General features: G+C 34.2%; 1 protein-coding gene across 6 annotated transcripts in view; it reads left to right on the top strand.

Annotated features, from left to right (window-relative positions):
• GOSR1 (golgi SNAP receptor complex member 1) overlaps positions 1 to 13,700 on the top strand; it is a 39,929-nt gene that overhangs the window by 8,647 nt on the left and 17,582 nt on the right. For all 6 annotated transcript variants that reach the window (XM_057715085.1, XM_057715087.1, XM_057715084.1 and 3 more), the window contains exons 4-6: positions 338 to 445; positions 3,685 to 3,776; positions 6,744 to 6,818. In XM_057715085.1, the coding sequence (XP_057571068.1) occupies positions 338 to 445; positions 3,685 to 3,776; positions 6,744 to 6,818 (275 nt within the window). The remainder of the gene's footprint in view (positions 1 to 337; positions 446 to 3,684; positions 3,777 to 6,743; positions 6,819 to 13,700) is intronic.

Raw genomic sequence — 13,700 nt, 5'->3', positions numbered from 1 at the left:
TTGAATGGCTGTTCTGCTAATAACTGTGTACTTGTTAGATATGGTACTAGATTATATTAATGCAGACATATTTATTGAAATCACCCTTTCATTCAAGATGTGTGCCTCCCCAGACCACTTGAATTTTGATGACGGCCATGCCCAGGACCTATAGATGTTATTGTAGCCTTTATGGATTATTTTGTGGGAAATACTGAATCCTTGCCTGCTGTCTTCTTGTTTTTGTTTTTTGCTGTTAGCCAGAAGGGCATATAGGCATGTAATTTACTTTTATCTCTTTATAGTCGTTTCTAAAATATTTTTATTGGTTTTCTTTATTTTTTTTTTCCTGTTTTAGCTTACAGGAGTAAATGATAAAATGGCAGAATATACTAACAGTGCAGGTGTCCCCTCCTTGAATGCGGCTCTGATGCATACGTTACAGCGACATAGAGACATATTGCAGGTAATACATTGGGCTTGAGATTTTTATGTTATTATAGGAGGTATTTTGGGGTTTTTTTACTACATGAATAGAAGGTATGCACATGTATTTAGGATAACAACGGGAAAGATCTTCTAAGAGGATAAATGCCATGCTATAGAAGTTTGTCCTGTTTTACTCTTTTATCTTCTCTGTATTATAAAACTCTGAAAATGTTTCTTAGCTCTTTCTTTTGCCTGGTAAAATTAAATAATAGTCATTAGTAGGTAAGTATACATCTACTACGGGAGATCTTGCTAGCTAGCTGAAACAGTGAAATAGCCAGTGGTCATACGTAAGCAGTCATATGGTGGTTTAGAGTATACTTTCATCAGGCTTTCAAGATAACATGGAAGAGAAGTTATTTGCTATATTTAGTGTATTATTTGAGAAAAATATTAAAAATATACCAATAAAATGAATAAACTCAAAGATTTGCATGGGGGCGGGTGTTAAAAATGTAGTAGTACAAATAGGAAGGCAGTTTCTTTTTTTTTTTTTTATAGTTGTGGCACACGGGCTTAGTTGCTCCGTGGCATGTGGAATCTTCCCAGGGCAGGGCTCGAACCCGTGTCCCCTGCATTGGCAGGCGGATTCTTTACCACTGCACCACCTAGGAAGTCTGGAAGGCAGTTTCTTAATATTGAAAAAATTTAACCATTTCTAATTTTTAAAACTCTTGTTAAAAAATAGGAATAGAAGGGTACTTTATTTACCAAATGCAAAAACATGTACATCAGATTAAAATCTATCATCATGCTTAATAATAAAGTACTAAAAGCTTTGAAGAAAAAAAAGACAAGGATACCCACAGATGTTTAACATTGTAAGTTCTTGGTGGTTCAATTACACAGTAAAAAGAACAAGATATAAGTATTGAAAAAGGAGACAAAATCTGTATTCTGTGGTAGTGATAAAATTATATCGCTAATACAACCAAGAAAACTAAAAAAAAAATTAGAAACAAATTCAGTAAGTTGATGACTTACAAAATTAATATATAAAAGCAAGCAGTTTGGGCTTCCTAGGTGGCGCAGTGGTTAAGAATCCGCCTGCCAATGCAGGGGACAGAGGTTTGATTCCTGCTCCAGGAAGATCCCACATGCCCCGGAGCAACTAAGCCCGTGTGCCAAAAAAAAAAAAAAAAAAAGCAAGCAGTTTTCTCACACACAAACAATAAGCTGTTAGTAAGTACAATGGAAGAAACTAAAAATTTTTACATATAATTTAATAAGAATGCATAGGACATATATATAAAACTCTACTGAGGAACATGAAAGAAGATTTACTCTGCTTTTGGTTGGGAAGATTTCTCTCTGAATCAGCCTATGCATTGACTGTCATCCCAATGGAAATAACAGGGTTTTTTGTTTGTTTCATTTTTTTTTTTAAATGGCAAAATGACACCAAAGTTTATTTGGAATTATAGTCATACAAGAATAACTAAGAAAAAAACATGTGGAAATGAAGATAAGTAGTAAAGGATGCCCAGTTCTACCACATACTAAAATCTGTTAAGGTAGAATAATTAAGAGTTTGATTCTGGAGAAAAAGTAGACCAATAGAACGGAATAGAGTTCATGTATAGACCCAAATATGCATGAAAATTTAGTTTCTGATAAAGGGGCTATTTCGAATCAATGGGGAAAAGAGGGATTATAAAATAAATAGAGCTGTAATGATTAGCTAATCATTTGGGGTGAAAAGACCCTCTATTTCTACCTCTTTCCTCCTATCCAGAGTAAATTCTAAACGGATCAAAGATTTATATGTAGAAAAAGAAACTATAAAATTTCAGAATAAAGCATGAGTGAAATTATACATTTTGGGATAGTAAAGGACTTTCCTAAGCAAGAACTAATAACCATAAACTATAACAAATGACTAATTTGCTTAATATACAGAGAGAAGAGAAATAAGAAAAAGGCAACTCAATAGAAAAATAGGCAAAGAATATGAGCTTGCTTACAGAAAATGAGTGGCCAAAATCATAAAAAGATGGTCAGCCACATTCCTAAATGAAAATATGCAAATCAAAATGAGATACGATCTCTCACCTATCAGGTTGGCAAATACTGAAGCAAGAGAGTAGAAAAATGGGCACTCATCCATTTGCTGGGAATGTAAGTTGGTGTAGTCTTTCTAGAAGGCATTTCAGCACTATCAAACTTTTCATGTAAGATTCTTTGATGCAGTTATTGTGCTAGGCATTTACCCTAGAGGGTGCAGTAAAATATATATATAAGAACATTTATTGAAGCATTTTTTTAACAGCAAAAGAAAGGCAACTAAAATGTTTATCAGTAGGGAATTTATTAAATTATGATAGTCATATTAAAAATTAAATATTAAAAAATGTAAATTTTGATTTGCTAATATGGAAAGATTACTTGATATTTTATGAACTACAAGAAACAAGGTTGCGGCAGGATATAGTGTGATTTCTTTAGCATAAATGAAAGAAATAATAAATTGTATATGCAAAAACATATTTCCTGAAAGAAATTGAAAAAGTGATGATAGTATTAAGAACTGTGGAACAGGATGGTTTTTACTTTTATTCCTTTTGCTGCTCTTTTAGTTCATGATGCCCCATGTTCATGTATTATTTTTGTTTTTAAAGAATCAGTAGGGGCTCTCTGAGAGGTGGGATTATGTTTTTTATCTTTTTTATACACTTATCTGAATTTTTAAAAGTAGTGAATATTCCTTAATAACTTAAAAGTGTGGTAGAAAAAAGAAAGGAAAATATTTTAAAATTATTTTATTCTTTACAACTCTCTTGATTCTGTTCTTCCTTTGACTGGTTTAGCAATTAACTCTCTGCAGGAGTTCCAAAAAGATGAAATTTGAAAATAAGCCCCATTGGGTGCACTGATAAGTAGAAACAGCCTCTTTAAGTTTTATCCTAGGCTATTTGAAGTCATTTTATCTGAGAATTATTTTTTCTTTACAATTCTGCGCCTTAAGACAAGGTACTAGGGGATACAATGGATAGTGATCTGTGGCACTGTTACCCTAGCTGCAAATTGTTTTCATTTGAAAGAAGTTGGTCACTCTTCAGGAAAGTGATTATAATGTTATTTTTACCTCTTAGCAATTTGGTTTCATAAATAGCAGTTTTCTTGACAGAAATTTGTAATATAACAATAAATAACTGGCTTAATAAGATGAAAATTTATAATTAGCTTATGTTGAGACTGGATGTTGATTTATTGTAGGATTATACACATGAATTCCATAAAACCAAAGCAAACTTTGTGGCAATACGGGAAAGGGAGAATCTCATGGGATCAGTACGAAAGGATATTGAGTAAGTTACCTTTTATATTATTTTGTAGGATGTTTATTCAGAATTAGATTTAAAGTGTATCCACAATTGACAGCAAATTAAGTAGTAGTTAAGTAGTAGAACCGTAATTTAGGTTTCAGGATTTCTAATTCCCATTTCACTGTTCTTTAAACATTGCTGCTCCAGTATGGTCCTAATCTACAATACTTTGCTGGTCTTGTCTCCAGCTTCCCCTAGTTTTATCATTGGCTCTTGCCAACCTTGACTTTCCTGTCCAGTTTAGATGTCTTCGTGATTTTTCTCTGATCTCCTACTACCCACCTTAAGCATTATGACATTACCAATAACTGAAGCTCTCCGTGTTTCCCTTCCTGATTACCATCTATCCCCCTACCCTCTTGGTTGCCCGAGCAATTACATACTTAGGTAGCTATCAAAGTAGCCTTTACTTCCCTGGCATCTGAAATCTGTTTTTCCCAGATTTTATACAGACTCATAGCTTTATGTCAAATTGTCAGTATTTAAGGACTCCCAACATTTTTATGCTGCTCTTAATCCATAATTTTTAAAATGTATTCTTTTCCTCCATCCCTTTACCTCACCTTTAATAATATATGCTAGCATTTTCTACACATTTTTGAATTTTTTTTCACAACTGTACATGACTGACACGGTTAAATCCATTGGGCATCTAATTAAAGGTGCAGACTTTCTACTTTTGGACCATCTATTGATGTCTGTTGTCTCACTTGTGATAAGCTTATGGTACTTAGGTTTCACAAGTACGATACTATGTTCCATGAACTGTGATGTGTACTACCATATCATGAACTGATGTATATCCTGTGTACTCTGATAAACATTTTCTTAGAGTTCCTTTATTTTGTTGTAACAGTAAGACAGTTTTGCAGCAGAAATCATTTAATATTCATCCTATTCAAACTTTTTGTCCAAAACTCTAAACCCAGGGTTATCCAGTCACCAGTAGTCATATTCTACCTCCAGAAATTATCTTGGAAAATTAATTTTTATTGTTTCTCTGTTATATCTATTTTTCATATATTTAGTGATATGTACTTTGTATAGCATAGGGAGTGGAAAAAAATGAAACATTTTTTCCATTTTAGGAATTTTGTAATATTTTTAGTTCTCAGGCACATATAAGTCTTATGTCTAATATCTGTGTAGTCTATTTACATATATATTTTAAAGAATGCACTGAGAACCATTGTAGTGGATAGCCTTCAATGTATAGGCATTTAACTACCATGGGAATTGCTAGACTGCATTCCAACGTAATAACTTGTTTCCTAAAAGATGATCATTGAAGAAACATGTTCATCCATTTACTAAACTATTTCCTGATTACCAACCGGGAGTAAGACAATATGTCAGTCACAGTAGAAGGTAGAGATGAAAAGATCAACATGGCCCTCTAGATGCTATAGAGGGAAGTAGGCACATACTCAATATAATACATGGCAGAATATGATTAGTAATAGCTGACATTTAAAAATTTTTTGTAATTACACATTTTTTCATATATTATCTCTTTTTTGGCTTCATATAATCTTTTGGTATAGATATAAATTATTAGTCCCATTTTATAAAACTAGGTGTTAAGAGTCTTGTCTACAGTTAACTGGCTAGTCATCAGTCTTCCAAGTCCAGCACGTTCTTGGTTATATCATGCTGCTTTTCCTGGTGTTTTCTTTCCCGCTGAGCTTTGCATATTAGCCCTGCTTTCAGCCAGTGGTTCAGTTTTAGCAGCATGACCCTCTTTTGTTTTACTGCAATATATGTGCTGTTACTTGAATTTTTTATTTTGTTCTTGATACTTTGGAAGTAAAGAACTGAAACATGAAAGTGTTGATAGTAATGATACAAAGCAGTTTCTAGTAAATTGTCATGAGCCTAAGACCAGGATAGAAATCCTTAAGGGTGCCACAACTAGCAGATCTTTAGCTTCCTTTTAGTGCTCCTTAGGCTTCGGTTGCTGGACTGCGTGTACTGTCGTAAAGGGAAACAGTCCGTTTCAGTATCTTCCCATCCCATGTGCTGTGTAGTGATCAATCCAAAGTATTATTCGCATTTGGGGAAGGTAAAGCTATAGGAGATAGTAGACAAAGAAAGGAAAAGTAATGGCTTTAAAGGTCTCTGCTTGCCTTCTCTTTCACAGTATCCTTCCAAACCTTACTCTTCAAGATGGACAATGCAGAGTTTTCTGAAGACACTCTGTTCTTCCACACTCCATGACGCTGCACACACTCTCCTTCCTTCCTGGAATAATCCTCCACTTTTTATAACTATAAATTATACTCATTCTATTACAGGCTACCCTTTACAGATTTTCTCTCTTTAAGAATGCTTCTGTATTTCTCACAATCTCTCTAATCTATCTCCTGCCCTATAGAAATGACTACTCTCTTCTTTTGCACCTATTATAGTAATAGTTCCTATCACAGCGAATTACAGTTATATGATTTATGTACTTCTCTGAACTGTCTGTGAACAACTTGTGGCTAGGTAGCATGTTTTACTATTATAATGTCTGGTAACAAATGTTGAATAAATATTTTCTAAGCAATGAATAAACGAGTGAATATATGAGATATATGATATTCTCTTTTCATATCTTTTAGTAAGTTGGAATTTTTGACAACTGATACAAAATACACACTTTTAGAAGAGTTATTAATAAATGTATATAAAATTTAAAAAAGGAAAAGTAAGGTTTTTGTTTAAGAACGTTGGATTATTTTGCTGACAAATAATAAACTCTTAGGCCTGTTAGCCATTCACATTTATCTGTTTATAAAAGATGTCATTTTTAGAGGGAGATGAAAAGGATTATACATTTTAATTGTTTATTCAGAACTATGGAGAGGCTCAATTTGTCCACTTTTGATATTACCAGGGTCAATCACTTAAACCTTTTTTACAGTATCTGCCAAAAATGTTCTTAAATATTCTTTATTTTTGTTCTAGGTCATATAAAAGTGGGTCTGGAGTAAACAACAGAAGAACTGAACTATTTTTGAAAGAACATGACCACCTACGAAAGTAGGTATTATTGAGTAAATGCATACCATGTAGTGTATACTTATTAATTCATTTATGTATATAGCAAACATTTTATTGTGCTTATTATAGTAAGTGCTTTGTCAAATGCTAATTCATTCAATTCTTCTAATGATCCTGTTTGGTAGGAATAAAATTACAACTGTTCTGACCATACTTAGGAAAGATATGATGCTGTCAAATATACAAAGTCTACATTCCTATTATTGTTGCCTGTATTCTTGTATTGCCTTAATGTTTATTTTCTTAGCAAGTCTATTACTCTAATACTTTGTCCACTACTATAGATTACTGGTAATAATAACAGTAATAATACTGATGCTCACTTATGTTTTAATGGCCTGATACCACTCATGTATGTCAAGAAGCTTTAGAAAGGGTAATTGGCCATACATCAGATTCAAAGAAAATAGCTTGTTTTCCAAGAACTCAGAAGAAAATACCTAAAAACTTGGATGAACTATATATAGATTTTTTTTAATGAATTTATTTATTTATTTTTATTTATTAGCTGCGTTAGGTCTTCATTGCTGCTTGTGGGCTTTCCGTAATTGTGGAGAGCAGGGGCTACTCTTCGTTGTGTCACGTGGGCTTCTCATTGTGGTGGCTTCTCTTGTTGCAGAGCATGGGCTCTAGGCATGCAGGCTTTAGTAGTTGCGACACATGGGCTCAATAGTTGTGGCTCACGGGCTCTAGAGCACAGCCTCAGTAGTTGTGGCACATGGGCTTAGTTGCTCCGTGGCATGTGGGATCTTCCCAGACCAGGGATCGAACCCGTGTCCCCTGTACTGGCAGGCGGATTCTTAACCACCGTGCTACTAGGGAAGCCCTGATATATATATTTTTAAAACAAGCCACCATATTCTATCCTTGCTTCATCTATTTTTCTTCTGAAATATACTGGTTTCTTTAATCATTTTCTTTGTATTTTGCTGTAGAACTTAAGGATCAGAAAATTACTTATCTCTCTGAGCTCAGCCTCTAAGCACTTGAGCAGCTAATACCCATGATAGTTAAGTGATATGAATTATGTTGATATTTGCTGAATGTTGTAAATTAATTATGTCCATATGAGCTTAATATACTGTTCAATTTATTTTTCTTTAAAGATCACCACTTTAAATATAGAAATCAGAACATGGAAAGATCAAGACCTTTAGTAGAAGTCTGGATGCTTCTAGTGTCAGAAAGTTTTTAGTGTTTTTTCTTAATATGTTAAATATTATTGATTGGCACAAGGGGGCAGCCTTTCCTAGAGTATGTTTAGTTTATAGTTATTTATAGCTTTGGTAGTTGTTTTTGTATTAGATAGAGACCACCATGAAAAGAATTTTGCATTATATCTAAAACTATATTAATATATTCTTACAGTACAGAGTAATTTAAGGAATAAGATACTCAAGTAGCACAAAAATAAAGATTAACTTGCATTAATATTTTTATATTTATCAACCCCAAAAGAAGTTAAACAGAAATGGAATCATTTAATTACTTTAAGGATGATTTGATGCTAAAAAGTGTATATCAGAGTTATTATAGAAATTAATATTCTTTATTTCATTATTTCAGAACACTATAAATTTTATATGAAAATTTTTAGTTTTGCATTCATTTTAGTAGTCCAAAGAAAACACTTCAGGAGTTTAATATTGTCCATTTAACAGGAGAAGAAAATACAATAGTTCAGGGGCACACAGCTTAAATAATTTGTTTAGGATTATAAAAATGACAAGAAGATTGGCAATCAAAAGGTATTTTCTGTTTTGTTTCTCAGGTGATTTTATGTATGATATACTTTACATATATTCCTTTCAGCATTCTTGTGAAAAAGTTTGTATGTGCTCATTCCATACAGAGAGAAACTGAGGCAGGATGAAGTTGAGTGGAACATGAGCTGATGAATGAGGGGAATTGTTAAGATTAAGGCTCAGTCTTAACAACAGCATAGTCATTGCTCTCGTTATTAAAACACAGTTTCCAGATATGTTTTAGAAAAATCAATATTTTGTTTAAATTACAAGTACTTGTTAAGTAATAAAATTATGGGCTAACATGTTTACAAAGTAATAATAATATGAAAAAGTGTCTCTTTTTTTCAGTGTTGTCTCTATTTCATTTGCTAAGTGCTTTGAGGAAGAATTTTTTTAGAGTAACTTTTTAACACAAAAGCTTTACATACTCTTTATAGTACTCATTTTAGAAAGTATGAGTAATAATTCAGCAACACAAAAACGACAGTTTAAATCACTTATTAGTGCAGATGCTGCACCATGTTTTACTCATCAGTAGCTTGTAAGCCCTTTCCCGTGCTCTGTGACATGCTCTGTGATCATTTTTGTTGTTTGAATAGTTCTCTTAACTTTTAATAGTGTACATATCATATAATACAGATAAACCATAATTCATGTAACCATCTCCCTAATGTTGGCCTTCTGGATTATTTCTAGTTTTTATTACTGTACACACTGAAGTCTTTGCATGTATCCATAATTATTTCCTTATGATAAATTCCTAGGATTGGAATTGCAGGATTAAAGAATATATTTATTTTTAAAGCTTTTGATATAGTATTGTCAAGATTCCCTCTAAAGTTTTGCTACTTTACAGTCCCATTAGTAGCATATTCTACCAATGCTCTCAGAAACAGTTATTTGATTTTTTTTTTTAATTCATGCCATGAAGATAGGCAAAAGTTCTCAGGCAGTAGATTTTTTTTTTTAATAAGAAATATGTCTTCATTAGAGAAAACATAGGTTAAACAGTCAAACAAAAGAAGCATAGGCAGTCCAGTGGTTAAGACGTGGGCTTTCACTGCCGTGGACCCAGGTTCAATCGCTGGTCCAGGAACTAAGATTCCATGAACTATGCAGTGTAGCCAAAAAAATTTTTTTAAAAAGAAGAAGTAATAGTTAAATTAACCTAAAAGTGAAATAGAGAGCAAGAGATTATATATAGCAGCAAGCCTGTTTGTAATGAAGAGGCCACATTTGCTGTTAGGGTACTTTTTATTTTGATCTTTCATTAATAAAGGGGTTTTTTTTTTAAATACTCAATAGCTCAGGTGACTTTGATTTTGTGCAGTAGGGTCATACTTTTTATGGCAAGAAGCATATTTAGGTTTTTATTTGATTCTTCACAAAATGTTTTTTCATTTTAACATTAATTTCTACAACTTGTTTCAAGAGTACATATTTTTGCCTTGAAAAAGAGTAAAGCAATTTTTATAAATGAATGGCAAACTTTATTTTAAAAAAAACTAATGAATTGTTTTTACAGCTCTTTTTAATATTCTTTTTGTCTAAAAATAAATATTGTTAGCTTGTAGCGGTTTATCTTACAGAAGATAGTAATTTCTCTTGATGGATAAGGTAGCTTTCATTTTTGACTTGTCTTCCCCTGAGTCTCAGTCTGTCAGTCAGAAGAAAATGCTGCTTTTGAATGAGTGTCAAGCTTGTAGCTGTTGGTTTTTTGCTAAACTGTGGATGTGTTCCTGTGAGCTCTTTGGTTGCTATTTATTTATTTTTATTTTATTTTTGGCTGCATTGGGTCTTCGTTGCTGCACGCAGGCTTTCTCTAGTTGTGGCGAGCCAGGGCTACTCTTTGTTGCAGTGTGTGGGCTTTTCATTGCAGTGGCTTCTCGTTGTGGAGCACGGGTTCTGAGTGTGCCGGCTTCAGTAGTTGTGGCACGTGGGCTCAGTAGTTATGGCTCGTGCTCTAGAGCACAGGCTCAGTAGCTTTGGCACACTGGCTTAGTTGCTCCGTGGCATGTGGGATCTTCCCAGACCCGGGTTCAAACCCGTGTTCCCTGAATTGGCAGGTGGATTCTTAACCAGTGTGCTACCAGCAAAGGCCTGGTTGCTGTTTAGATTAGTTTCCTTTATATGATTGTTCTCGTTCATTACTGCCTTACATTTTCCTTTTTGAATGAAGTATCTGAGGTAGTTTTGTATTTTAAAGTTTTTTTTTCCTCCTCTAAAGAACTTTGGCCTGTATGCTCTTATGTCTCTTCATATTTATTTTTAAAGGATGTGGGGGTGATTGTATTATTGCTGTTTTCACAGCTTTTTCTCTAGGAGAATTTTGTCATTTTGAATAAAACACGTCTTCCACATTTACCTTAACGAAGTTGACAAATTTCAGAGTAGTTGTGAGGAACTTGGATTAGGAGATAAATGTACACAAATAAAGTCTAGCCTCTTGCTGGACTTCTTTACTCCCAGTGATCATCACCTCCACGTGAAAATTAGTCCCCTTTTACCAGGGCTGCTGCTTCCATCTTCTCATCTGTGAGTGTACCACTTCAGAAATCCCCAACTCTAACATCTTACTCTGACTAACACATTTTATTCTTCCAAGCCTATCTGCAGCATCAGTAGCTTCTCTTTTATATTTTTCTTCTTACCCTTAACCTCTCCTCCTACCCTTGCTAGCCTGGATCTCATAGTTCATTAACTGAAGTACTCCCAACATTTGGCCTTTTCTGTGCTCCTGTCTTTTTCTGTACCCTTGTAAAATGCCAGCCCAATTTACAGTCTACCGTTCTATTCCTGTATCTGAGGGTTAAAGAAGAAGCACTGAATAAACAAGTTAACTTTGTTTTAAATTCACTGTTTCCAGCCTCATCTGAGTGTTCAGCATTGCCTAGTACCTTTTGCTTGCTTGACCCAATTTAGTTCTCTATTAAATTCTCTTCAAGAAATCTACCGGGTCTTCCCTGGCAGTCCAGTGGTTAGGACTCTGTGCTTCCAATGCAGGGGGCATGGGTTCAATCCCTGGGTGGGGAACTAAGATCTCACATGCTGCAGTGCAGCCAAAATAAAAAGAAAATAAGAACTTTACCAAAACATCTCATTCCCCTTCTTGACTTTCTGGTCCCTCCACCTAAAAGAGGTCCTTAACTCCTACTTCGTTGAAGTTTTAAGGTTCTTGCTCTTTACTACAGGAATACCCTTCTTTACCCCGTTCCTGTAGTTTTTAGGGGACAAGTTATTTTCCTAGGAAGGCTAATACATCCATCTGGCTTTTATCTCTGTCCTTATCTGATACCTCAGTTATTTTACTCTTGTCATCTTCTATACTGGCTCTGTCTCTCTCGTTTATAAATATATTTGCTGTCTCTGTGTCAATACTCATTTCCTCCTTATCCTAGTGACTCCTTCCCGCACAGTCTGCTGAACATGTTGATTGACTACCCTGCCTCACTTGATACTCTGAATCTCCTCCCTCCTTGAAAACCTAGGCTACTGTAATACTGAAATTTACTGGTTTTCCACTTACCTTTCTTTCTACTCTTTGTTTCCTTCCTGAGTGCCTTCTGATGTAGCCTCAGAATCCTTTACTTACTGTGCTCCAGGCAGAAATTAGTTTGAGCTAATCCACCAGGTGAAACTTATTTGTCATCTACCATCTCATGTTAGCCCAGTTATTTGTCCTTGACACACATCATAACAACAATTCCTCCTCCCAGACATGGCAGCTATAGAGAAGATCTAGCAAAGAGCTCATTCTGGTTAGAGAAATAATAAACATGTAATTATGATATCCTGTGAAATGTTGTTTTTAAAAGTATTAAATGAATACAGGGATATGTGTATAAAAACAGATGATTGAACTTGGTGTACCCCCCCCAAAAAATAAAAAAATTTTAAAAAAAGTATTAAATGAGATAACATATGGGAAAAACTTTGTAAGCTTTATAAATTTAAAATACTTTTTGTCCAGCACATAGTATGATATCCGATATATCTTAAATGCTTGTTATATTCTTGAATGAATTGATGAGCAAGGAGCTATGAAAACTTATTATAGCATAAAGAAATATTAGTTCTGCCCAATGTATAGACAAAATGGGAAAGGCTTCCCAAAGGATATGACTGCTGAGCTGGACTTTGAAATGAAAGCAGTTTATGTTGCGAATCAGGAAAGGGGATGCAGAACAAGAGAGAGACTATAGGCATGAAAGTGCCTAGATCTCTACATCAGCCATATATCTGTGGCTTATACAGTTTACATGATACTTTTGTTTACATTATCTCTTTTGAGCCTTATGGCAACTCCATGAGGTGAGTTCATAGTCAAGTTCTTGAACCTTGACTAAAACTCTGGTTCTAGGGCCTAAGAATAAGCAACTAGCCATTTTATTCATAGTTTCATGAATGTCATGATTGCTGATACTGTCAGATTTCTATGATTATATTTATGAAAGAATTGTTTTCTGAGTTACAAGTGCGTGAGAGAGAAACATACATACAATGAAAAGTATATTTCCATTTTTATTTACATAAGAGATTAGTTTATATTGATATACAAGTTATTTTTTTAGAGGTTTCAGAACAGATTAGAAAATGCTTCCTTAATATTTCATATTCTCTATGGTTCAGGTAGATTTTTAGGATTTCAGTCCTTTTATACCATTTATCTAAAGAACAATAAATGGAAATTGTGATTCCTCACATTTTCTCTTAGGCTTTCTGTTTCTGCTATAGTTAAACAAGTTTGTTGACATAAAAAAAAAAGGTTTTTTTGCACCAAAATGTTTGTTAAAATACTTCGAGGGGATAAAAAAGAAACAAGAACTGCCTCCCCCATTTAAACTTGACTTCCTGTTGTGTATTGTTTGTAACCAAGACAATATGGTATTGGTGAAAGAATAGACAGATCAGTGGAACAGAATAGAGAGCCCAATGAACTCAGTGACAAGAACAAGGATGCAGATACAGAGAATGGACTGGAGAACTCGAAGTGTGGGAGGGGGCAGGGGGTGAAGGGGAAACTGAGACGAGGCGAGAGAGTGGCACAGACATATATATACTACCAACTGTGGGATAGATAGTCAGTGGGAAGTTGTTGTGTAACAAGGGGAGT

The sequence above is a fragment of the Hippopotamus amphibius genome, chromosome 17, assembly GCF_030028045.1.
Source record: "Hippopotamus amphibius kiboko isolate mHipAmp2 chromosome 17, mHipAmp2.hap2, whole genome shotgun sequence".
Lineage (NCBI taxonomy): Eukaryota > Metazoa > Chordata > Mammalia > Artiodactyla > Hippopotamidae > Hippopotamus > Hippopotamus amphibius.
This window is presented reverse-complemented; position numbering and strand designations above follow the sequence as displayed.